A 24,894-nucleotide genomic window follows, 5' to 3' on the forward strand; every position below is an offset into this window, starting at 1 on the left:
ATCCCCAATTCCATATTGCATGCATAAATCCCAAAAAGAACGAAGCCAGTTGGAAGTGTACAAACCCTAACCCACCACTCCCAATGCCCTTCCAAACCCTCCCAAAGCGCCCATCCCCGCTAACACTATTGCGCACGTCCCTAACAAGACGACACTTCACAACCACCCGCCGCGTCGCCAACTACGCGGATACATTACCGAATCTGAAGATTGGTGCACATACTAGGGTCCTCTTCCAGGGGTTTACGGGTAAACATCCTATCCAATCCCAATTCGCTGTAACACAAAAATAACTCATGGAATACACTGCTAACACCGCAAAAAAAAAAAAAAGGGAAACAAGCAACAGCCAACGTCAAGGAATCCCTAGAATGGGGGACGAAGATTGTCGGTGGCGTCAAGCCAGATGTCGAAGGTGAACATTTGGGATTACCAGTTTTCCCGTCTGTGAGAGTGGTAGGTTATATTATACTACACAGTTTGATTCGTTGATTCCTTGATTTTTGATGATATAATGTCATATAACTAACTCTTCATCCAGGCACAAGAAAGAGCAAAACCAGATGCATCAGCCATCTACGTCCCAGGTGCACAAACCGCCCAAGCAATTGAGGAAGCCATCGAAGCAGAGATTCCGCTTGTTGTTGCTGTTGCGGAACATGTTCCTATCCATGATATTCTCCGGGTATGAAAACATTTACTTGCTCTCCCTCCTCCACTGATGCACTGTGTCTGTCTTTCTAACACATTCAAACAGATCCACTCAATACTAAAAACCCAATCCAAAACCCGCCTCGTAGGCGCCAACTGCCCAGGCATAATATCCGCCATAGGAAAATGCCGCATAGGCTTCCAGCCACTACCCTGCTTCGCGCCGGGGAATGTAGGCATAGTGGCTAAATCGGGGACATTGAGTTACGAGACCGTTGCGTCGACGACGCGCGCGGGACTGGGGCAGAGTCTTTGTATTAGTATGGGTGGGGATGTACTCGCGGGTACTAACTTTGTCGATGGGTTGAGGATCTTTGAAGATGATCCTGATACTGAGGGAATTATTTTGGTTGGAGAGATTGGGGGCACGGCGGAGTTGGATGCTGCAGAGTGGATTAGGGGGATATCGGGCTAGGGTGAGGGATCCTAAGTATGTTGTTCTCTTCTCTTCTTTGGTGGTATCCTTGATTTTGGTGGAGGGTTTGATGGGACGGTCTGCTGATGTTTGTGTTTTGTGCAGGCCTATTATGGCGCTTGTTGGTGGGCGTGAGGCTCCTCCTGGTCGTATTATGGGCCATGCTGGGGCTTGGGCTGCACCTGGTGAACCTGATGCTGAGACCAAGTATCGTGCGCTTGAGCGTGCTGGCGCGGTTATGGTTGATCATCCCGAGAAGTTTGGTGCTGGGATGAAGGCGCTGTTGAACAGTCGGGCTAGTCGCCCGGGAACGGGTGTAGGTTTTTTTTTTTTTTTTTTTTTCCTTTTCTGCGTCGAGTCCATCCGAGAAGTTGATATACTAACACATGGCCGCAGTCAATCGCTGGAGTAGGCTCCCAAAGGCGAGGTTTGCATAGTATGAGACGAGTAACTCCAGTCTTGAGATCGATTCCCAACCAAAAACGCGGTCTATACATCAAGCAGTTCCAGGCATTTGACCTCCTCAAGCAAAAGTCCGTCCCAGTCAACGAGACGTCTTCGGACTCTGGTTTCTCTGTCTCTATTGCTGTTGATCGAACATCTTTATCTCCATGCATCATCGCATCACCGACTGCCGAGTTTGACCCAGCAAAGTCGCGCAAGTTTCCTTTCCCGTACACCCAAGCCGAGTTTGATAGAAGCCCTATTATTGCCGACGCTGCTTCGCACTTGGGTTTGTCAGCTTCTGGTAATGAAAAGCTTGCCGACTTGGTGCAATCCCTTTGGGAGATCTATAAGGAGAAAGAAGCCTTCGTTCTGGAGACACGGGTTGGTATCTCTGCTGGTGGGTCACTGGAAGTCCACGGTGCTCGGTTTGGATTCGATGATGCGGCATATCGCAGCTCGGGTCGTCAGGAGGGTATTCACAAGTTGAGAAATACTTCCGAGGAGGTTCCGGAGGAAGTTGAAGCTGAGAAGGATGGCATTGTCTATGTCAAGTATGTCGACACACAATGACAAATACTCGCATATGCTGACAGAGAGAAACAGGCTGGAAGGTGAAGGCGGCGTTGGCACGCTAGGTAAGTCACCCACTACTTTACGCCCATCTAACCCAGGTATTCACGTTCAATGAACTAACAACATCCCCAGTAAACGGAGCCGGCCTTGCCATGAATACAGTAGACGCCCTAACAATCCACGGCGGTCACTGTGCCAACTTCCTTGACACAGGTGGCAAAGCCACGTCCGAAACAGTCAAATCATCATTCCGAGTAATCTGCTCTGATACGCGCGTCAAAGCGATCTTCGTCAACATCTTCGGAGGATTAACGCGCTGCGATATGATTGCCGAGGGAATCATCTTGGCGTTCCGGGATCTGAATATGCAGGTTCCTGTTGTTGTGCGATTGCGTGGTACAAATGAGGAATTGGGGCAGAAGATGGTATGTGTTGGCTTGTTACTTGGTTGTCTTGTTGCTAACTGGTGGTTGTAGATTGCGGAGAGTGGGCTCCCTTTGCATGCTTTTGATGGGTTTGAGGAGGCTGCTAGGAAGGTTGTTGCTTTGGCTAGGGGGTAGGGTTGGCGTCTTAGAGTGATGTATATACAGGTGTAGATCGGGTGTAGTATAGACTTCCACGCATTCGTCTCCAGATATATGGAAATATTGGTGAGAATAATCGATGAGCCTCTCCTCGCATGCGACAAACTATTAGTGATTGTGACGATCGGTCAGGTCGACAAACATAGGAGTGGTGGTTACATCTACATCAATACATATCCGACAGGTTGTGCCGGAAAAAAAAAAAAAAAAAAAAAAAAGGCAGGAAAAGCTACAATCATTTCACCAAAGGCTAACTTGTACCAGCTTAAATACACACCGTAATATCTACAATATCTATCCAGCCAATATTGTAGTTGTTGTTAACCTAGGAAGCGAATTTAGGTTCCTCTGTATGGCTGTTTGGATCATAACATTAAAGATGGTGGAATATTACATCAACCAGCCAAGTGGGCGAGCAGTAACTCGGTCATTCAATCTTCCTTGGTCTAGTGGTGATGATTTCCGCTTGTCATTAAAACCGATAAGCGCGGGAGACCGGGGTTCGATTCCCCGAGGGAGAGTTTCTTTTTGCACCTCTTTTTTTGGCCATCATGAGGCACTTTGCTTTTATCACTCAGTATTCTTTTGTTACCCAGGATGTGCAATGCACAGTGCAACTACAGCCGCAACGCACATGCTTAAACACAAGACCTGTTAGCATCTTCGGCAGTAAGACAATATACACCACACGCCGACTTACGCAGATTCAAAAAGAGGGAAGCTAAACTCGTCCTGCATGATGTCGTTCTTCCACGCACCGGCCATCTCTACAACACTACAGACAAATCAGCAAGCGCAAATTGCAAAAGGGTGTCCAAGGAACTCACCGGTAGACACAACGGATATAAGTAGTAGCAAATGCAATAGTCGTGCCCCAGAAGAATGACCAGTACTTCTGACTTTTCCAAACCCTCTGAGCCTCAAAAGTCAACTCCTCTTTCGGGGCACCTTTGATGCGCAAAAGGAAGTGGGCCGACGTCAGTCCAAAGACCGTCAGAGTGATCACCTGCCAGACAATTCCAGCTATCATGATATCGCTGCCAATGTCGATATTGCTAGCTGTCTTGGCTGTAGCTGAAATGCCACCGCCAGCACCTTGAAAAACCAGAGAGATGATATCACAGGTGGCAAATATATAGGGATACCATTTCGCCCGTATAAGCGAATAATGCTATCCCAATACATTCACTTTATGCTTCAATGTCAGGTATATAACAGCAGGCCAGAAAGCGGGTGCGAGGGTCAGCGTGCAAATTTGCATTGGAATCCGATTGATGAGTACGGGTTCTGATTGAGGAGTATACGACCTATATAACCTGTTTGCCTGGTGAGTCTTTCGTTCCATTGTTAACTTAAACACAAGGAAATACCAATCACTTCGGTCAACGCCCCGAGAATGACAGAAATGCTGAACGACCATAGACGCCATCTAATCATCTGGGCTAGCTGGACCAGACAGCAAATGGCGAATATGACACAGAATTCGACGGCTGTGGAATAATTTGGGTCATATCCGTAGATCGTTCCTTCAACTGGACATTCTGGCGTCGCCTCTTTGCAGGTGTAAGTTGCAGTGCGAGTCGTCAACATAGATTTGAGGTAGTGGAAAGTAACAGTTCCCACAGGAAGGGGATTATCCTCTGCCGTTTTGTTCTACTCTACAGCGAGGACTGCGTGTATAAGTAATTTTTTTTAAAAAAATGACAGAGAGTATGGCCAAGGAACATATTTGGTTTCATACTCATTCGAAACAGGTATAAAGACAAGTTTTTGAAAAAGAAACTTCACTAATTATGGCCAGGGCGTTCGAACAAAAGCCTCCCCCTTGGCGACAAGGTACATATTCGCGCAAATGAATGATTACAGGGTGAAGTCCTGTAGAACCTCAATTTTCGTGCCTTGTTCCAGGAAAATGCTAAGCATCTAGTGTGTTTCACAAGACAAGTCCCCAATGATAGACCCGAGGTATACTCCCGAGGCATACTTGCATCCTCAGGCAGAAACACCCGAAATGGTCTAGCCCTTCTCCACGATCGACCATGTCACTGACGCCATGTTCTATTTCGAGTGTCTGGATCTATATATATTCGCTCATTCCCACAACCCCATTCAAAAACCCCCTTTCTCCCAATTCCTACGTGCTACACCCACCAATTCCAATCCCACACATTATGTCCGACCCAAGCGCCGAGCTCCAATCCGCCCTTCGCAACCTATCGATTGGCGAAAAAGGGTCCATTCCAGAAATCGCCCGACCAACAAAGAAAACCGCAGGGCCCAGCACGAGAAAACCAGTCACCAAGAAGCGAAAACCAGTCGCAGACTCCTGGGAAGACGAGGCAGACTCAGACTCAGAAGCAGAGCCGGAATCGGAACAAGACGTCCAACCCCGCCCCGAAGACGCCGCCCTCTCGCCAGCTCTCAGTGCAGGAGAGGGACCTCTCGACCCGCCTCCAACACCTATATCCCCGCAAACATCCAATCCATGGGGTGCCCGTGCTAGAGCATCATCGCCCGCCTCGAAGGATGGACCTGCTCGGCGGCCTGAGAAGCAGACTGCTGTTGCTTCGCGGTTGATTGCTGGTGCGTTGGGGATCCGGGCGCCGAAGAGGACAGAGGAGCAGAGAGCTTATGATCGGTCTGTTAAGGAGCAGGAGATTCGTCGCCGGAAGAAGGAGAAGGAGGAGGAGGCTAGGGCCCAGGAGGAGAACGAGAAGGCGAAGAATGCTGTGTGGGATAATTAGGTTTGGCTTAGGGGCATCTTGGTTGTATTACAATATTGGGCTTTCTTTATATGTGTGTGTATTTTCACAGGGGTTGGGTTGTTGATATCTGTAGGTTTCCGGCTGGTCCGTTGGAGAGCTCGGTGGGTATTTCTTTGTTGTTTCGTGTTTCAGGTGGTGGGATACTTGGATTGCCATGTATAGGTAGATATTTCTGTCTAGCTGGGCGGGAAGACTTAATACTAATGCTTTCATTATATGGTCTCTGGAATCGATTGACTGATAGCGTGCTGGCAGATGGCGCTTAAGCATAAGCGCGACATAGATCGTGACGCGCTGGATCTGGTCGATTCTTTCCAGATATGGCGGAGTTAGCATGGAAGCTGTCAGGCTGCGATTCATGTATGCCATTGAGCTCTCTTAACAAACGGGAAAGGGAAGCCTTCCACCTACGATTCCCATTGCTATCCTCCTTGGTCGCGTGACGGCCAGAAGGTGACGACAGGCGAAGTAAGCCAGGCCGACCTTAGAACTTATGTCGTAATTTGTCTATTATAATTGGAAGCGATACAAGATGAGTAAAGTTGCACTACAATCTAAACAGATTGAGTGACTTTTGTAGATTCGTGTCTCATAAAAAAGCCATGTAACTCCCTTCCCTGGGCCACGAAACATCTATCAAGAACCCGTAATCAGCTCATGTCACCCCTCCCTCATGCGTGGGAACCACATTATCAACCGCGTCCTGGCGACTCGAGATGCACAGAGTGAGACGTTTAGCAACCTCCGATCTGCTCTTGGTGGACCTCCAGGGTATCGCCGTCGGCCATGTCAAGCTGTTGCAGTGGTTAGTTCAAGATTTCAAAAACCCAAGATGGCAAAAAAAAAGAAAAAAAGAAAAGGAAAAGGAAAAGGAAAAGACCGTACGGTTTCGGGGGAGTCCTCAGGACGGACTCGGGTGCCGTCAAACAGGAAGCGGACAGTCGAAATCTGCTTTCCCTGACGTTCACAGAATGCATCCATCAGCTTCTTGAGCTGGGTGGTCCGCTTGATCTTAAAAAAGACCTCATTGTTGTTATCCGTGACCTTAATGTTCAGATGTTCGGTGGGTGGCGCGCCGCCTTCCTTGTCAGACATTTTGGCTGATATTTGTTAGATGACTGATTTCGCAGACGCGACGTGGCGAAAAGCCAGGAGGCTCACCTGAGTGGTAATGCTTGTGAAATGAGAATAGTGCGGGGTCTTGAAAGCGAGTCTGTCTGGAGTGTTAGAGGATGGTTAGAAGAGAAATCCAAGGAAAAGAGAGATGATGAGACAAGCATGAAGGACTCACTCGGTAGAATGGAGCAGTGGATGGTAGTGAAGAGGGCAGGTTGAAGTTGGAGAGAAGAGAGAGAGAGAGATCAGCGGCAGAATAGCGCCTCGCCCCCACGGTTTTAAAGCGGTGAGACTATTTTGCCATGCGGATTCCGGCTCACACGGCTTTCATCGTTCAACGTACAGTTTGTCTTTGAAGCATTCCATTATGGTATGAGATGTCACTAAGAACTTCACAAATAGATACTGAGAAGCTGTAGGGGAACTTAAAACAAGATCTGTCTCATGAACAACCCTGTCACCCGCGCGCTGTATGTCTCCTGAAGCCTTACTGATACGCTGGCCTTGCTAACAATGCCAGTGCGCCATCCAAGGTATCTGAGAACCAGTCCAGACGTACGACGACAGTCTCTAACCGAAGCTAGATTGCTTGACCAAGAATTCGTTTAACGAGGACAAGTGCCAGGCACAGGTCGACGCTTTATACGAATGCTGCAATGCCTTTTACCAGGAGCGAGGAGACCAGGCGTCGACGGTCAGCTGTCCCAAGGCCAATTTGCTGCGTCTGAAGATGAGACAGCGAGCGCAGGCAGCAGAGGGCAGAAATTAGATCCCTGTAAACTACATTGTACATAAAGAGTTGCCTCCACAGGCATGTCACAATTCCCTTGCGGTCTGAGCTCCCATATAGAGGAAACCAGGCTAATTGAAGAACTGCAATTGTTCTAAGACAATCTTGAGCACGCAGAGAGGCCTCAAGGACCTGAACGAAAATTGAGCTTTCGTTCCGAGACTCTAATGAAAGCCTAATGACATTTGTGGAAGAAAAGAGAAGAAGAAGAACGGCGGAGGAGAAAATTCGATGAAATAGGTTCTCTATTGGCGCTAGTCTACATTGGGGTTAGTCCGCCAACGCGCCCAAAAACCAAAAGAGACAAACACACGGCAATTCCTCAGAGCTTCTCTCTCCCTTGTCACGCCTCTCATCATGGCGCCCTTAACTCGTTCCGCTCGAACTGCTTCCTCGGGGGTAACCTGTTCTCACAGGTATGTCTCATGTCCTTTTTTCTTTGACTCCGCTGATCTGTTATAGGCATTGCCTCCTCCTAGGCAAAATGAGATCATCAGTGTTGAGGAGGAAGAGGACCAAAGCGAATCCTTTGACGAGAATGAAGGGTCAGGGGGTGAAGAACCAACATCTGAAGATCAGGACGAGGACATGGATGAAGACATGGATGGCGTGAATGACGAGGAATCGGAGACCGGCTCTGAGGAGTCAGAGCCTGAGCCTGCTCTGCAGTCTGTTTACGAAATCCCGGGCAAGGGACAAGGTTGGTTTACACATAAACATTCGAATGACATCCACTGATGGATCGCAGATACCCCGCTGTTTACAGCCGCGGGCGCGCAGGAAGCACTGCATCCCCTTCGCCGAACCGCCGACCGCGTCACTCGTCAAATTGAAGCATTCGCCGACAAGCTCGATCAGTTCAAGCGCAAAAATACCACCGACGATTTCCAGAATGTCCAGGCAGCTTATAAACTGGTGGAGAGCTACCGCGATCTTGCGAAAAACGCCATCAAAGAAATCCAGACACAGCAAATCACAAACCGACACCGGGCGAGCTATCGAGCAAGCGATGTGAAATCTCACGAGCAGATCCAGCGATTGCAACTCGAGGTTGATACCTGGCGTCTTCTGCTTAACCTGATCAGTATCGATGATCCTGCCAGTCGGGCTAGCTTCAAGGAAGGCCGCCAGACAGCTTTCCAGAACCTCCACCGCTACTCATCTGATCGCGAGATCTGGGAGGAGTTCTTGAACGCCGATCAGTATGGTCTCGAATGTGTTGTTGCTATGCGATGGCTAGAGGAGACCTCCAAGAGCAGTACACAGGATTTCGATGATTTGATCGCGCAAATGGAGGCGCGTTCGGAAAGGGGCCAGGGATTATGGTCGCACGGCTGGCTTTACACCAAGGAGGCGATCAAGGGTCATAAGCGACTACGCGCATGGCCACAGCCTCTTGAGCCGAATGACCCGGGCATCGCGCGCTCGCTTTTGAGCACCGAGGAACAGAAGCCACTGGTCACACAACTCGATCCCGATGCTCTTACTCGACAGAAGCACGGTTTGGAAAAGCAGGATGAGATCTACGAACGCGCCACCTGGGTGACTTGTTGGAAGATGCTGAGACAAGGCGAGAACTGGACGAAGATTCGTGAATGGGCAGAGGGCCGTTTAGAAGGATGGAGGGCTGTCAGCTTGTGTGGTTCTAGCGTGGATGATAATGCGCCCAAGACTCGGTTCCCAATCGATGATGGTCACACGCGACTGATGAATAGTCGGGCGCACGATTCATGGCGCACCGCTTGCGCAGCCCTGACACGCAGCCCTAACACTGATGACTTCCAGCGGGCAGTCTATTCGCTACTTTCTGGCGAAACTGATGCTGCCTCCAATGTCTGCCGCAGCTGGGACGACCACCTCTACGTGTTCTTTAACAGTGTTGTGCTCCAACGCTACCGGGGATTCTGCGCGCAATTCCAGCGCAAACTCAGTCTCTCACCCAGCACCCCTGTATCATTCACACCGGAAGCGCCTGGTCATGCCGACCTCCAGAAGTTCCTGGTCTACCTCAGAGGCGTTGAACGGATCAGCGGCGAAGCGCGCAATCCATTCCGCAACATCCAAGCCGCCATTCTCAGCAAGGGTTACGACTCTTTCTTCCCGGCCCTCGCTCAAGCTGTCTCCCAGCTTAGTGCCGACAAATATGGCAAGGCATCCATTGTTCCGGAGCTTGCGCATAGTCCTGTGGATGAATCATTCCTCATTGCTGCCGATGACGAGGAGGCTCTCAGGATCGCTACACATACTTACATTGTGGCCAGCTCGATGACTTATGCTCGCGCAGACACCCATTTCTTTGAACAGGCGTCAGTGATCATTGCTGGATACATTGCCACCCTGGAAGAAAAGTGCCTATTCGACCTCATTCCACTTTACGTGTCTCTTCTTCCTACTGAGATGGCCAATAGTGTCTTCTCTAAGATTCTTATTGAGATCATCGACCCCGAAGAGAAAATGCAGCAGATCCGACTCATGCGGAGATATGGAATCGACGTTGAAGCCGTTCTTGAAGTTCAATGGTCGTGGTTGAGCGCCGATGTCCCCACAATCCATCATTCCAGAGACGTCACTGGGTATTCAAGAGTAGTGCGACGACCTGACGGTCTTCGAGCGCTGGTGTCACCAAAGACCGATTTGATTGGTACTTCTGTCGCCGATGAAGACGAGAAGATGATCCGTAGTCTGGAGTGGTTCCGCGCCGTTGACGGTCAATGGGACAAGATTTGTGAGCTAGGCGCTTGGCTGTATCGCAAATTCTTCGGTATGTTGTGTTGTTCTCTCTTTCAATTCCCAGCTTACTGACAGTTATCAGTTGCTGATAAGCTTGCCGCTGCTCGCGAGTTGAGCCTCCGTATGCGATTGTCTGATATCTCGATTGAAAAGTTCGGCTCCGATATCATTTCAATTCCCCCACAAGAGAATCCTGTTGAGGCGTCCACGCCAACCAGCCCGTCTAAGTCCAAGAGAAACAGCCTTCACAGGCGCAGCACCTTCAACTCTAGCAACTTTGGACTGGTGGCAGCATGGTACCAATGCCAGCGGATGTCTGATCTGGAGGTTTTGACCCTCGGATTTGATACAGTGGAACAGTTTGCTCAGATTCACGAGCAGATCTCCAAGTATGGTCTCTCCCATGTTATCTAAATACAAAGCTAACCAGCACAGGACTAAACGTCGACGTGACTCGGGTGCCGTCACCGACATGACCGATGAAATGCATGATTGTGTGACAGCAATGGAGGACTATTTGGGAGCAGTGGTCAGCGACGACTGGCTCGTCACATCTACCGATGCCGACGAAGAAAAAGACTACGATAAAATCCGAACTACCTACCTCCCAGAACTGGTCCTCGACTACCATAACGCCATGCACTACGCCAGCCACTGCCTTGAGAGACACGAGCTGCTGACCCAGTGTATGATCGTATCGGTCTGGGTCGCAAATTTCAAGCACCTGACCGACGCCTTCACCAAGTCCCGACGCATGGCCGAGCTCGTTGATGCACTGGCATTATCCAGTAAGGCGATGGTCAATCGGAACCTCGAGTTCCAGCTGTCCAATAAAAAGAAGGACCACCACTTTGAAAAGGGCCAGGAATTGAAGATCTGGGACGTTGAGATCCCCCAGAAAGAAGGTGAAACTCGGCTTCATAATCTCCCGGAGATGTGAGAGCGTCAATATGTTCTGTGTACATTAGCATGGTCCTGTCTGTTTTATGGCGAGGTTTTGATATCTGAATGAATGGCAGGACAGAGTTTTACAATTATGACAGGTCCTTGAGTCTTTACGTCCATCGGATGTCGACTTTGAATGCAGCATCGTCTTCGATTCATCAATTTGATTAAATTACCAGTATCATCCCTCCATTAGCTTTTCCTGTTGATCAGTATTTGCAAACATAAAACACAAAACATGAAACGCAGAACCGAGAAGAACGTTTTCCCAATAGATCACTCATAAGGATCCATCAACGAATTCCCAAGCACTTTCTCCGAAAACTCCTTACCCAACGCAGTACTATGAGCCCAAGGCTTCAAACCAATCTCCGACTGAACAGTAGCAGCAAAACAACGACTCCAGCGCATCCGCGGGAAATGCACACAGACATCCTTGATAGTATCAGCATGGACGAGATCAGCATAGGCGCCGGTATTATCTAAAAAGTTGTACAGATGAGGATCAGCGCACAGATCAAAACACAAGGTTAAGTTAAGGGTGAAATTTCGAAACACGGGATAGCAGAGACCAATATGACGTATCAAACGGATATGGATATGCATATCCCGTCAAACAGTAAAGAATCATTCAAGCCTTGGCTTGGCTTGAACTGTAAACAAAGGAGAAAAAGGAGAAGATGTACAACACTTACCAAAGATCGTCGCCAATTGCAATAGCTGTCCCACAACCGTAATCTTGCCTACATGGCACAAATCCTGATGCCGGATAATCGCCTCCGCCACACTCTCGGCTTGTTCACGAGGGGCCGTAGCGTTGGCATTAGTAGCGGTTGTAGTATCAGTAGCAGTCGCAGCAGCATTGCTGGCACCGCTGGCACCAATCCCAGTCCCAGTCCCAATCTCCACCCTTTCCCCATCATCAACATCCTGCAAAACCCTCAAAGCAAGCATTCCCCCAAAAAACTCAAAACTCAACCTAGTAGCGCATAGATTCTCTTTTGTCGTCCCAATATCATGCAACACACACGCAAGGAAGTAAGTCTCATGATCGAAATCCCAGTCCGGGAATGAACATGCTGGGAAGCGGTATTGTTTTATTGCTAGGCCGTAGTGGTATACGCGCAGGGAGTGGTTGTATGTTTCTTCTGGTAGGTGACGGCGTGCGTATGTGTTTATGCGTTGGGCTAGTGGGGTGTTTGGGATTGGTGTTTCTTGGACGGGGATTGGGCTTGGGGGATGGGTTGGGGGTGGGTTGTTTGGTGATGTTAGTAGGGCGTTGGCTGAGGCTGGGACGGCGGTGAGGCCATACATGTATTTGTTGTTGGACATGCTTGGGTTGTGATGTGGTGTGATGTGGATGAGGTCTAAGTTTTAGGTGGGTTGCGTGGCTGTGTAGTTGGAGATGGAGATAGAGCCGATGATATCAGATTTGCGTTATCTACTTTGTTAACTCTACACCTTCCTTGGTTTTGGGTTTTATACCGGATACTAGGTTTGCAGAGACATAAAGCTTCAACTTAAGCTTGTCTAATTATTATTTCTATTTGCCACTAGGTATAACCCGAAAGATTCGCTTTAGGTGCTCAGGGGTGGTCCCGGTAACATACAGTAGGAGTGTAATTCTTCTGTTTCGGGAACAATTTCCTCAAGGTTACATGATCTCATGTCTTGGGCATCACTAGAATAAAGTGTGTCGATCTCCCCATAAGTTATAGAGGAAACGTCACCACTCACATTAATAATTTAGCTCCAATTTTCAGACTAGCATAATAGTGCATAGGCGCCTAGACTTCATATAACTCATATTATTCATTAGTTGACTCCCGTCGACTCCGTAATTTAGTCCGCCCCTATTGGAGGCTTGGCAGAGTGAGGCAGTGCAGGCGCTATAGAGCTTGGTATTTGCCATTCGGCAAACAGTGCCTGACCATTGAAAACTCTGACAGTAGGTAATCAGAGAGTAATCAAGTGTAAATAAGTAGTTAGACAATTAAAATACAGCATAATTAAGCTGTACTTACTAGCTACTTACTAGCTACGTAGTGTAGAGTCGGGGCTGTGCTGTGGAGATGCGGGAGGATAGTTCGAGACCGGTGTGGACCGCAGGGGTTGTCATATCTCCTTTCTCTTTTCTTTCCTTGCCTCTAAGTTCCTCCACTTACTGTACTCTCCCTTACACGGGCTCTGGCTTTTCCCATCTCATGAGCCTATCAACATCTCCACTGTCGCGTGAACCGCGCTCGAATTGAACCATGTCCGATTCACGCCCTGATGAGCCGACTCAACAGTCGGCTCCCCTACGTCGAGAGCGCGCGCCAACGATCACCATCGATACCTCGGCCGTGAACTCCCCGGACCCCTTCCATCCCCCGTCCCAAGCCGCGGGAGCTCCCCATCCATCCATCCAGACCAACACAGAACATGCCCACAGCGACACGAGTGCCGTGCTGAACAACGGCAGCGTCTCCCCAACAGACATGCGGTCTCCAGCCTCACTCCGCTCGAATGCCTCTTCTGAAGGTCGGGATCACGAGAACCGCCCAACATCTCCACACAACATCTCCTCGCCCAAGACCAAGGTACCCGAGACACACTCGAACTACCTCTCCGTGCCCGGAGCCCGGTCCCGAGGCAACTCCCTTGAGTCAGAGGATACAAGCCAGACATCGAGCACCTACGGCGGGGAAACGTATGTGACCTCAGCATCGCGCGGATCTAGGTCCGACCTGATCAAGAACCACAACGTGGACGTGGACGATGAAGACGCGTTGAAGCCAGACCCCGGCCGGGAGTCCGAGTTCGAGGTCGAAGATAACAAGTTCGCCTTCTCGCCTGGCCAGCTGAACAAGCTGCTCAACCCGAAGAGCTTCGGCGCGTTCCGTGCACTGGGAGGCTTGCGCGGTCTGGAAAAGGGGCTGCGGACTGATGTCCGAAGTGGGCTGAGCGTGGATGAGACAACCCTCGATGGGTCGGTTAGCTTCGACGCCGCTGTCTCGCCTGAGCAGACGCCCAAATCTGTTTCTTCGAATCAGTCGCCACCAGCTGCTACCGAAGGTTCGGTTACCGCTAAAGGTGGAGAGGATTATACCGATCGACGACGGATATTCGGTGACAATAAGCTGCCGGAGCGGAAACTGAAATCGATCTGGGAGTTAGCTTGGATTGCGTACAATGACAAGGTCTTGATCTTATTGACCGTTGCGGCTGTTATTTCCCTTGCTGTGGGTATTCCGCAGTCGCTTCATCCAGTAAATCCAGATGAACCTGGTGTTGAATGGGTGGAGGGTCTGGCGATTCTAGTGGCCATTATCATTGTGGTTACAGTCGGCGCAGCGAATGATTGGCAAAAGGAACGGCAATTCGCGAAACTCAACAAGAAGAAAGAGAACCGGCAGGTTAAGGTCACTCGGTCTGGCCGGATAGAAGAAATCTCGATTCACGATGTTTTGGTTGGCGACGTGATGCTTTTGGAGCCGGGTGATATGGTCCCCGTCGATGGAATTTTTATCGAAGGCCACAACCTCAAGTGTGACGAATCTTCGGCAACCGGTGAGTCTGATGTTCTCAGGAAGACTCCCGCCGAAGAAGTCTATCGGACAATCGAGCACCATGAAGATCTGAAGAAGATGGATCCCTTCATCATTTCCGGTGCCAAGGTGTCCGAGGGCGTTGGTACCTTTTTGGTTACTGCTACTGGAACGAACTCGACTCATGGTCGGACGATGATGTCCCTTCAAGAGGAGGGTGAGACAACTCCTTTGCAGACTAAGCTCAACGTGCTGGCTGAGTACATCGCCAAACTCGGTCTCGCTTCTGGTCTCCTACTCTTTGTGGTTCTGTTCATCAAATTCCTGGTCCGGCTCAAGGACATCGAAGGTGGCGCAGACGCCAAGGGTCAAGACTTCTTGCAGATTTTCATTGTGGCCGTTACTATCGTCGTCGTCGCTGTGCCGGAGGGCCTACCACTGGCTGTCACGCTCGCTCTCGCCTTTGCAACGACACGAATGATCAAGGACAACAATTTGGTTCGCTTCCTCAAAGCCTGTGAAACTATGGGAGGTGCCACCACGATCTGTTCTGATAAAACGGGAACTTTGACGGAAAATAAAATGACGGCAGTAGCTGCAACTTTGGGTACTTCTTCGCGCTTTGGAAAGTACTCTGGTGTTTCACCGGAAGACTCGTCTGAGATTTCCGCGCAAGAATTTGTGTCTACGCTGTCTGATTCCGTGAAGGATGTTTTGCTCCAGTCAATCGTCTATAACTCCACCGCCTTCGAAGGCGAAGTTGAAGGAGTGAAGACATTCATTGGTTCCAAGACTGAGACTGCTCTCTTGACTTTCGCCAGGGACTACCTCGGAATGGGGGTTCTCGGCGAAGAGAAAGCCAACGGCAAGATGGTGCAGATGTACCCATTCGATTCTGGACGGAAATGCATGGCAGTAGTGATGCAGCTGGAGAACGGCAAATACCGAATGCTCGTCAAGGGCGCTGCTGAAATCCTGATCTCCCACTCGACACGCATCGTTCGTGATCCGACTGATGCTCTGTCTGAGGCTCCCCTCTCCGAGGAGAACAAGACTACACTGGATACCATCACGACCACCTACGCCTCGCGCTCTCTCCGCTGCATTGCCCTCGTCTACCGTGACTTCGAGCAATGGCCACCCCGCGGAGCCCCGACATCGGAAACCGACCGCAACCAGGCTGTCTTTGAGCCTATCTTCAAGGACATGGCAGTGCTGGGCATCTTCGGTATTCAGGATCCTCTCCGAGCAGGCGTTTCGGATGCCGTGCACAGATGCCAGCGTGCTGGTGTGTTTGTCCGCATGGTCACTGGTGACAACATCATTACCGCCAAGGCTATTGCCCAGGAGTGTGGTATCTACACGCCTGGTGGTATCGCCATTGAAGGACCCAAGTTCCGCAAGCTGAGCACCCGTCAAATGAATCAGATTATTCCCAGGCTCCAGGTCATCGCCCGGTCTAGTCCAGAAGATAAGAAGATTCTCGTGAATCAGCTCAAGAAGCTTGGCGAAACTGTTGCTGTGACTGGTGATGGAACCAACGATGCTCAGGCTCTCAAGAATGCTGATGTCGGCTTTGCTATGGGTATCACTGGTACTGAAGTTGCCAAGGAAGCATCTGATATTATTCTTATGGATGACAACTTTGCATCTATTGTCAAGGCCATGGCTTGGGGTCGTACTGTCAGCGATGCTGTCAAGAAGTTCCTTCAGTTCCAGATCACAGTCAACATCACTGCCGTTATCCTGACCTTCGTCTCTGCCGTCGCTAGTGAAAATGAGGATTCCGTGCTTAGTGCAGTTCAGCTGTTGTGGGTTAACTTGATTATGGATACTTTTGCTGCTCTTGCTTTGGCAACGGATCCTCCAACGCCGACTGTGCTCGATCGCAGGCCCGAATCGAAATCCGACCCGCTGATTACTCTGACCATGTGGAAGATGATCATCGGACAGTCCATCTACCAACTTGTTGTGACGTTCGTTCTGAATTTTGCTGGAGACACGATATTCTCGTGGGATCACGAACACATGCAGACCGTGGTTTTCAACACCTTCGTCTTCATGCAGATTTTCAACCAGTACAACTCCCGTCGTATCGACAATAAGCTCAACATAATGGAGCGTGTCTGGAAAAACAATTGGTTCGTCGGCATTCAGCTCATCATCATCGGAGGCCAAGTCCTAATCATCTTCGTCGGTGGCGCCGCTTTCTCCGTCAAGCGACTCGACCAAGGCTCCCAGTGGGCTGTCAGTCTCGTCCTTGGCGCCATCTCTCTCCCCATCGCTGTAATAATCCGTCTGATCCCAGACGAATTCATCAGCCGACTCATCCCTCACTTCTGGTCCCGCGACAAGGGTCCCGAAGTAGTCGTCTCCGACGAAGACCGCAACTACGAATGGAACCCAGCCTTGGAAGAAATCCGCGACCAGCTCGCTTTCATCAAGCGCGTCCGCGGCGGCCGTCTCCGCCACATCCGCCACAAGCTGCAACACCCGCAGGAATTGCTTCCCCGGTCCCGCAGTGGCTCACGTTCAAGAGACTCTTCCTCCTCCCCACCTACGCCAAACGGCGACAACGACAACGGCAGCCCAACTCCGCAACCTCTCACCCCAGAGTCCCGCTCCAGACGCAATACCCGCTCCCGATCAAACTCGACCTTCGGCCCTGCCGCCGCCATGGCCGGTATCGTCGCTGGCAGTATTGCGGGATGGTCTCCCATCGAGCGTGGTCATGACGAAGCTGACTCGATCACTTTTCCAACTACGGGCGGTCCTCATGGTGGTTTGGATAGAGAGCCGGGCATTGAAGTGCATCCGGATACAGATGCCAATGATCAGCTCTTGAACGAGTACTCTGCTACCTCCAAAATCCCGCCAAGTCAGAACCCGGATCTTACTCCGTTCTTTGAACATGCTCCGCCGGAGCGCGCGCCTTCTAGCCGTGGCCGTCGCTCGATGTCTCAGCAGTCGAGATCTAGTTATAGCCAGTCGCAGGTGTAAATACTGTACCTGATTGAGCCTCTCCCCCTCTCCTATCTCTATCCTCCGTACTCTTTCCCTCGTTCTCTCCGCCATGTTGGACTTGTAATTTTCATTATGTCTTTTCCTTCTCTTTGTTGATTTGACTTGACACTGATTTTGGTGCACGAAAGGGCTGTGGCGCAACGCTTTTGGCTGTTCAAAACTATGCATAGACTCCGCTTGGGACTCTTACTATCATTTGCATGTTGGTTGGGCCTGGTTTGGCTGGCCCTTTTGGTTTTCAAGGCGTATACACGGGCGCCACTTAGCATACTTTTTCCTTTTTAATTGTTAGATTCAAAACTCTCTGAACATATGCTTCATCGTTCTTTTTTCTTCTTTTCACCGGTGTCCATCTCGATAGATTTGACCGCGGAATTCACCTCGGAGTTCACCTCGGAGTTGACATCCTCCGCCCCACATATCTATAAGTACATCAACCTCAACCTCCCCTCTTCATGCTTCACTTCTTCCATTCACTCACATTCACCATGGCATCCATTCCCTCTCAAGCAGAATTGCAACAATTCTACATCGGCAAAGACATCAAAGATGTCCCCAAACCAGCAGCAATCCTAGACGTAGCAATAATCCGCCGCCACTGCGAAACAATGCTCCAGACAGTAAAAACCCTCAACGTCGGCTTCAGAGCTCACGTCAAAACCCACAAGGTAAACAATCCCCAATCTCAAAACATAAACATAACCCCCCACCAGCCTAACATACAACCCCAGACACCGGAAATCGCCAAACTCCAAATCGGCAACAACCCAACAGCAAACTTTATAGCCTCAACACCCCTAGAGATCGAAACAATGATCCCCCTCCTGCAATCCCTCCAAAAAGCCCGACCAACAAACATCCTTTACGGCATCCCCCTAATCCCCTCCCAAATCCCGCGCCTAGCAAAAATAGCAAAAAAACTAGGCCCAAACTCCCTCTCCCTAATGATCGACCACCCAGACCAACTGCCCTTCCTAGCAGATTTCGCCAGGGAAGCAGGGAGTCCAGCAAATATCTTCGTCAAAGTCGATACGGGATATCACCGCGCCGGCTTACCACCATCTTCCCTTAACAAGAACGGTCTCCTTGAGAAAATCTCCGCGGCTGAAGCTGCTGGTACTGCATTATTGCTTGGTTTATATTCGCACAGCAGTCTCAGTTATAATGGCTCAACACCGCAAATTGCAATGAGTCATTTAATCGCTGAGATTAGGGGGTGCAAAGATGCCCTGGAGAGCAATGCCCATCTCCTCCTGAAAGAAAAGAAACGGGAATTGGTTATTAGTGTCGGGGCTACGCCGCAGGTTGTTTCTTCGCAGAATTTGCTGCGTCATGATTCTTGCGTTGAAGCGCGTGAACTGCGTTCTCTGCTGAAGGATCCGAATCTGAATGTTGAGTTGCATGCTGGCGTTTATGCGATACTGGATATGCAGCAGGTTTCTACGAATGCTGTTGCTGGCCTTGGTGGGATTGAGGATGAGATTGCGCTCTCGGTTTTGGCGGAGGTCTGTAGTGTTTATAATGATGGCGAGCGGGAGAGGGCTGAGGCGCTTGTTGCTGCTGGGACGTTGGCGCTTGGACGGGAGCCTTGTGGGGGTTATGATGGGTGGGGAGTTGTTTCGTCTTGGAGGAGGGGTGGGAATGGGGATGGGAGGTTGGTTGTTCAGAGGATTAGCCAGGAGCATGCTATTGTTGCTTGGGAGGGTGGGCTTGGATTGGAGAAGATTCCGTTGAGGGTTGGGCAAGTTATTAAGGTTTATCCCAATCATGCTTGTGTTACGGGGGCTTATTATGGGTGGTATTTTGTTGTTGATTCTGATTTGGATGGGGAGGCTGCGAAGGTTGTTGATGTTTGGGTTAGGGCTAGGGGGTGTGCGATTACGGATCCGTTGTTGGATCCAAGGAGTATCTGATACGTGTTTGTGTTGAGGTTGATACATAGGCTGTCCTATGATCATTTCTCTCGCTCTCTCTCTGTGGTATTTGTCAAAAACTAATCACCAACTCAATGGAAAGGACATTTTCCAGTCCGATAGTCCTTCATTTGACCCATAAATTCCTCCAACTCCTTCCTGCCCTTCCCCTCAAACCCCTTCGGCCCAAGATCCGGGATACTATACCCAGCAGGCGAATATTTATCACCTTCATCACCAGGGAGAGGTCTTCCAAGAGCCCAGGTCAACCACGCTGTCGGGCCCCAGCGGTTCCAGAGCGTCGGCTTGACGTAGTACGGTGCGGCTTCCCATTTTGTCAGGAAGAACCGCTCGAACTCATCTGGCTCTTCGGTAAACGATTGATAGCGCAGGATGTGTGGTCTGGGGAGCATTAGGTGGCGGAGGAATAGCTTGCGGGTTGTTAGGAGGATTGAGAAGATCGTACTCCAGAATGGGGTTGGGGGATCGTAGCTTTTTGTTGGTTGCATTGTTAGTTGCTGAGTTGATATCGATTAATATGATACACCCGGTCGGTGGCCATGCATATATCCATGATAGACCAGATGATGGCGGAAACTAAAGGGAGTGGAGGGTGCATAAAACTCACAGCATAGCCCTCCTCAATCTCTCATCCATCATAAACGAAACAAACTGCAACCCCACAGAATGCATCACCGTCGGCAGCATATAAACCAACACAGCAGTCGTCTGATCCGCAATCTCGCGATTCTTGACATCGGGAACCATACAACGAGCCTCATACTCCTCGCACCATTCATCAATCTCCTCAATCCACTGAATACCATCACGGAACCCACTCTTCCCAGAAGGCAGCGGATCATAACTAATATCAAGAGCATCACCAGCACTCTTCCAAAAAGTCCCAATAGCACACCGTTCTATGTCACTCAAAGAACGCCACTCAAACCGGTCAATAAACTGGATAGGTTGCAGAGCGAATAATCCTAGCGTGTAGAGCATGTCCTCTTCGAGGATTTGGCCAGAGGCTCTATACCCGCGATGTAGGAACCTGGTACGCGCGAGACCGAGGAAAGCGCGTTTGGATGTTGGATTGTTGCCGACCATTTCTTGGACGAGGGTGCTTGTGTCTGTGTAGCGTTTTAGGGATGTTACTGGGTTAGAGAATTGGCTTGTTTTTGTTAGGAGCTTTGAGATTGTCGGGATGCCGTAGGTCTTTTTTTGAAGAATCAACATATGTTATATATAAGTTTTTAAACTGGTTTACTGGGTCATTGGTTCATACCCTGAATAAAGCGAATTGGAGGGACTTTATGAACATGAATGGGAATTCGAGTTGCGCGATTTGTTTTTGGATTTGAAAGGCGTGTTCGTCAGTCATTTTGGACATTGAGGCTCGGGTTGGGTAGGGATATTGTTTGTTGAGGTTTCGTACGCGTCGGTTGCGTAGGGTGCTTGCTACTACTGGCCAGGCGAGGAGGAGGCATAGCATGCAAGTGACGAGCTTGTGCGGGGATGTGAGAGTTTTGACAGCCTCTGATAGAGGTGACCCCTGCGACGCCCATATGGTGTTGTCCATGGTGTCGGTCATTATGGATGCGACGAAAATTTGTGGGGGAGGACTTTGCCTGCAGTCTCCGGGGTTGTGGTTGAGGTTGAAGTTCAAGTAGAGGAGGGAAAGATGAAGTGGGGGTAGCCTGTCAATTGGGTAGCGTTGGAAAGTGATCGGCATCCATAGATCTCCCAAACACAGTCAAATGGAGGATGTTTGATATTTGCCAGTGTTATAGGACCTGATCCGACAAGACTATAGTCAATTTATAAATATTGGATAAATAATGAGGACTTAATCTACAATCTTTGGTGTGGGAAGCGACCGGGGTTTTCGGATATACGGGACGCCATGCATATGCCTCCGACGATCGACCAACTATAATGTAGATATTATGGGAGCGTAGGTGCATGACCGAGGCTGATACTTTTTTATATTAGACCATTAACCGAAACCACCCCAGAATCACAAGATATGAATGTATTTAAACAATTAGAGAGCCCTGTGCAGCTTGAATCATTCCACGCACTTTATACTTTCCTCACTATATACTCTTTGATCTGACAGCGGTATCTTCACCCCCGACTCACTGTTCATTATCTTCAACCTTCACTTAGCGACCGATATACCGCAGCTCCAATGCCCGCAAGGGCGGGAAGGACAGCATTGTAAAGCCTGCGGCCAGCCAGAGACCCAAGTCAGCTCCACCAGTGAGCCTCGCGATTGGGCCTGTATAATATGCTTGGGACTAGAGTCATAGTTTAGCATTATACAGTTCAGCGAGACTTAGAAACCCAACATACCATGCCTACAATCGCACCAGCCCATCCAACAAAGAAAGAAACACTCGCCGCAAGCCCCATGGGCAGTTGAGCACGAGTATTCCAAGCAGACCAATTGTATCCTTTGCGCCGACGGAAAATAGCGTCCTCTTGCACGACAATCACAAAGAAGATGACAACCCAGTATCCAATGAGAGGCAAGAAGGATTTGAAGACTTCGTAGAGAGAGTTGCGACCTCCCATCGCGCACGCAGCATAGACAACCGTGGCGAGAGTCGTAGAGATAGGTCGTGGGATCTTGCCGAGAAATCCACCGAGCATTTGCAAGTTCATGCCCATGGAGTAAGCCCCAGGAGTGTTATTTGCAACCAAGGCAAGGACGTTGATCACAGCGCAGACTTTACCAAAACCGCCCAGACTGTCGTAGGCTGTCATCAGCACGCCTCCGGGGCCGGTGCCATATTTGCTAGAATAGTATGCTGAGCTTGCTATCACAGTGCCTAGTCCCATGCCAACAAGGAGAGTGATAGTCATGGCTTGGGCGGCACCGAGGACGGTCACCAGGAACGTTCGCCAGCGCTTCATATGGGGTGGATAGTAGACGTAATAGTCTGCGGCGAGGGGAGCCCATGCGAGAGCAATAGACAGAATTAGAGAGAAGAAGGTGATGCGCTTGGCGCTTAGAGACTCTGGTGAGGCTGTTTGGATATTGAAGTCGAAGTGAGGTCCTGCTGAGCCCAGCATGACGCAGATTACCATGAGCTGGGGTAGCCAAGCAACTCTACACGCTGGTTAGTTTGTGCTGGGGCACATGTTGGATGTGGCTCTTACCGTTCATATATTTGGAAGATGCGCATGCCGAATAGTGCCATGACCAAACTTGAGCCTGCGATGATAATGATGCCAACTATGACTGATAAATGGCCACCGGAGACCATTGATAGGATCTGGCCACCGACGACACTGTTCACCATGCTGTACCCGATATTGGTGAAGACGTTGAGGGCACAACAAACTTTGCTTGGATAGTAGCCCATGAAGTAGCGGGCCACGATCTGTCGAAGTGATTAGTACTCGATCTTGCAAACACTTATGACAGATCCACATACCAGGGTTCGGTTTCCACTTCTAGGACCCCATGTACTCATATAACCAATACTAGAAGTACCGACTATACATCCAAAAATGGCACACAAAGCCGCGTCTTTGAAGCTGAGACCTAGGACAAGTGTGCCCATCGACCCGACGACAATATTATTTGTAGCAAGTGTCATACTAAACCACATGAGCATCATGTGCAGCGAAGTCGACGGCGTAACCTCCTCCCGCTTTTCAAGGGGAACAGGCTCAATGCCCCTGCTCTCCATACCCTTTAGACAAGCAAGGCATCGCTGGAACATTGATTGGGGCGGCTGAATGTCGGGTTTTTCGACAACTGTAGCATCGGAGGAGCTGTTGGAGGCGCTTTTATTGAGTTCAAACTGAGCTACGCTCTCAAAGGACGGGGTGCTGTGGGCCTTTTCGACATCTTGGGGCTTCATTCTTGAACGGAGAGAGTTGGCGTCAAAATAAGTTGGTAATAATCCGTTAACAGAACCTTTGATCTGTTCATAAACAGAGCAAATTGGGCTCGCAAAGAACTTGGCGGTATATACTGGATGTCGCAAATCTACAGCTATACAAAGATCAGAGAGGAAGAGAATCACCAGTGTAACATGAGGGGGAGGGGAGCTCTGGCATGATAGATATATGGAAAATGCTCCCAAGGCCAGTGCGCCGTCCTCAAGCTGTTGAACCTGACATCACCCTGTCTTGCCAGTCGGGTGTACGACCACCCCAGGGACCCGGAAATGGGCATTCCTCAGCAATCAAGGCACCGAGCAGCTCATTAGCCAATAGAGAATACAAGAATCACATCAAACATACGCCCGGATTACTCCCTGTACACACGGTCCATAGATCATGAACTAATCATATGGTATCAAGCATCATCCCAGATTCAAGTAGCATCATATCCAAGCACCCCAAGCGCTTCAGAGTAGGGTATCATAAGAATGGTAGGTGACAACTGTGCTGTGCACCCTGTGCCCGTGATCCGCGCAATACTTCCATATGAGGTAAGTAGCATACTGGAAAGCTCCGACTATGCATCCTGCGGAATGCTGCCAAGGGCGGCTTTCTAATGATCTTATACGATGCTCAGATTTGTGAACTAGGTCTGCGGGGCGAGGGTGATCTACTAAAGCTCCGCTCTGCTTCCGCGAAAAATGTCTTCTAGTTGTCCTGTGATTGCTCCGAAGCCCTATCCACCATCCTTTTTGTGGTGATTCGCTCCAGATGGGGTGAGAGAGGCCTGAGGGAAGGGGTTAACACTGAGGGTCTTTCTATTGGTTTACTTCGCTATTGTTCATAATTTGGCTTGGAGAACTCGCTTGTCATCGGCGTTGCCCTATAGCCCTCCCGAGGAACACTGGATCTTTACTTCGTAAAGTATATTATTGCATGAATGCTTGAATCTATGAACCGCGGTCATTCTCGCTACATCCTGTTGCTCATAGCGTTATTGTAGATCTCGGGCATTTATGAGATCCCTAATTATGCATACTATGTAGCTTCTCTACCTCAGATATGTTCCTGCAGGTTTTACAGCCAAGCTTTCCCCCGTTGACCCACAAGCCGGAGTCCGGGATCGTGAAGCCGAGACAGTCCTTCCTTTACCGCGACTGAAATGTGCGCCTTAAATGCCGATTTTCCTAGGTATTATTTCCCATTTCGGGTAACGCCAACATTTTTATTGTCGAGTTTATGACGCGTTCTCCACATGAGCTACTTGTAGTTCAAGTATGCTTATCTGCTATTCATATCTTCTAGGGTTAGCTCCACATCAAAACAACTCCAGGACGTTGTCAGTATGAGAGATTTATTATTTTATGACGATAGACATAGGATTGAGTGCTGCCTTGATTATACGGTTGGGGATTTTCAAGGCTATTTAGACTTTTTGTTGGTCTATGCTG

General features: G+C 49.6%; 11 protein-coding genes across 11 annotated transcripts; 6 read left to right on the top strand and 5 right to left on the bottom strand.

Annotated features, from left to right (window-relative positions):
- Positions 1 to 83: 83 nt before the first annotated feature.
- On the top strand, positions 84 to 2,706 carry N7446_013240 (putative succinyl-CoA synthetase subunit alpha; the record flags this gene model as incomplete). Its single annotated transcript, XM_058521981.1, has 10 exons — positions 84 to 249; positions 335 to 456; positions 542 to 685; positions 758 to 971; positions 1,111 to 1,141; positions 1,232 to 1,442; positions 1,523 to 2,124; positions 2,177 to 2,208; positions 2,279 to 2,571; positions 2,623 to 2,706. The coding sequence occupies 10 exons, from the start codon at positions 84 to 86 to the stop codon at positions 2,704 to 2,706; spliced, it is 1,899 nt and encodes a 632-aa protein (XP_058365458.1).
- Positions 2,707 to 3,120: 414 nt separating this feature from the next.
- Positions 3,121 to 4,075, bottom strand: N7446_013241 (RTA1 domain-containing protein; the record flags this gene model as incomplete). Its single annotated transcript, XM_058521982.1, is given in 4 exon segments — positions 3,121 to 3,266; positions 3,489 to 3,505; positions 3,558 to 3,901; positions 3,920 to 4,075. The coding sequence occupies 4 exon segments, from the start codon at positions 4,073 to 4,075 to the stop codon at positions 3,121 to 3,123; spliced, it is 663 nt and encodes a 220-aa protein (XP_058365459.1).
- Positions 4,076 to 4,901: 826 nt separating this feature from the next.
- On the top strand, positions 4,902 to 5,474 carry N7446_013242 (uncharacterized protein; the record flags this gene model as incomplete). Its single annotated transcript, XM_058521983.1, has 1 exon — positions 4,902 to 5,474. One exon carries the CDS (start codon positions 4,902 to 4,904, stop codon positions 5,472 to 5,474), a length of 573 nt encoding a protein of 190 aa, XP_058365460.1.
- Positions 5,475 to 6,229: 755 nt separating this feature from the next.
- N7446_013243 (SUMO family protein SMT3) lies at positions 6,230 to 6,942 on the bottom strand (the record flags this gene model as incomplete). Its single annotated transcript, XM_058521984.1, has 4 exons — positions 6,230 to 6,289; positions 6,381 to 6,595; positions 6,657 to 6,712; positions 6,932 to 6,942. 4 exons carry the CDS (start codon positions 6,940 to 6,942, stop codon positions 6,230 to 6,232), a joined length of 342 nt encoding a protein of 113 aa, XP_058365461.1.
- Positions 6,943 to 6,978: 36 nt separating this feature from the next.
- N7446_013244 (uncharacterized protein) lies at positions 6,979 to 7,619 on the top strand (the record flags this gene model as incomplete). The annotated part of the gene is made up of 4 exons (XM_058521985.1): positions 6,979 to 6,981; positions 7,031 to 7,081; positions 7,132 to 7,144; positions 7,196 to 7,619. The coding sequence occupies 4 exons, from the start codon at positions 6,979 to 6,981 to the stop codon at positions 7,378 to 7,380; spliced, it is 252 nt and encodes an 83-aa protein (XP_058365462.1). The 3' UTR covers positions 7,381 to 7,619.
- A 139-nt stretch (positions 7,620 to 7,758) lies between these two features.
- Positions 7,759 to 11,071, top strand: N7446_013245 (nucleoporin Nup84/Nup107 family protein; the record flags this gene model as incomplete). The annotated part of the gene is made up of 5 exons (XM_058521986.1): positions 7,759 to 7,817; positions 7,881 to 8,101; positions 8,150 to 10,162; positions 10,214 to 10,520; positions 10,567 to 11,071. 5 exons carry the CDS (start codon positions 7,759 to 7,761, stop codon positions 11,069 to 11,071), a joined length of 3,105 nt encoding a protein of 1,034 aa, XP_058365463.1.
- Positions 11,072 to 11,352: 281 nt separating this feature from the next.
- On the bottom strand, positions 11,353 to 12,441 carry N7446_013246 (putative urea hydro-lyase/cyanamide hydratase; the record flags this gene model as incomplete). Its single annotated transcript, XM_058521987.1, has 2 exons — positions 11,353 to 11,558; positions 11,772 to 12,441. Coding segments are annotated over 2 exons (876 nt in total), but the record flags the coding sequence as incomplete, so codon positions are not given.
- An 890-nt stretch (positions 12,442 to 13,331) lies between these two features.
- pmcA (putative P-type calcium ATPase) lies at positions 13,332 to 17,606 on the top strand (the record flags this gene model as incomplete). The annotated part of the gene is made up of 1 exon (XM_058521988.1): positions 13,332 to 17,606. One exon carries the CDS (start codon positions 13,332 to 13,334, stop codon positions 17,604 to 17,606), a length of 4,275 nt encoding a protein of 1,424 aa, XP_058365465.1.
- A 512-nt stretch (positions 17,607 to 18,118) lies between these two features.
- Positions 18,119 to 19,543, top strand: N7446_013248 (uncharacterized protein; the record flags this gene model as incomplete). Its single annotated transcript, XM_058521989.1, has 2 exons — positions 18,119 to 18,298; positions 18,362 to 19,543. The coding sequence occupies 2 exons, from the start codon at positions 18,119 to 18,121 to the stop codon at positions 19,541 to 19,543; spliced, it is 1,362 nt and encodes a 453-aa protein (XP_058365466.1).
- Positions 19,544 to 19,635: 92 nt separating this feature from the next.
- Positions 19,636 to 21,134, bottom strand: N7446_013249 (uncharacterized protein; the record flags this gene model as incomplete). The annotated part of the gene is made up of 3 exons (XM_058521990.1): positions 19,636 to 20,035; positions 20,172 to 20,758; positions 20,829 to 21,134. 3 exons carry the CDS (start codon positions 21,132 to 21,134, stop codon positions 19,636 to 19,638), a joined length of 1,293 nt encoding a protein of 430 aa, XP_058365467.1.
- Positions 21,135 to 21,708: 574 nt separating this feature from the next.
- Positions 21,709 to 23,418, bottom strand: N7446_013250 (uncharacterized protein; the record flags this gene model as incomplete). The annotated part of the gene is made up of 4 exons (XM_058521991.1): positions 21,709 to 21,843; positions 21,899 to 22,658; positions 22,709 to 22,932; positions 22,987 to 23,418. 4 exons carry the CDS (start codon positions 23,416 to 23,418, stop codon positions 21,709 to 21,711), a joined length of 1,551 nt encoding a protein of 516 aa, XP_058365468.1.
- Between the last annotated feature and the right edge of the window lie 1,476 nt (positions 23,419 to 24,894).

This window comes from Penicillium canescens (assembly GCF_028828765.1).
Source record: "Penicillium canescens strain IBT 15451 chromosome Unknown utg000011l_segment0_segment0, whole genome shotgun sequence".
Taxonomy (NCBI): domain Eukaryota; kingdom Fungi; phylum Ascomycota; class Eurotiomycetes; order Eurotiales; family Aspergillaceae; genus Penicillium; species Penicillium canescens.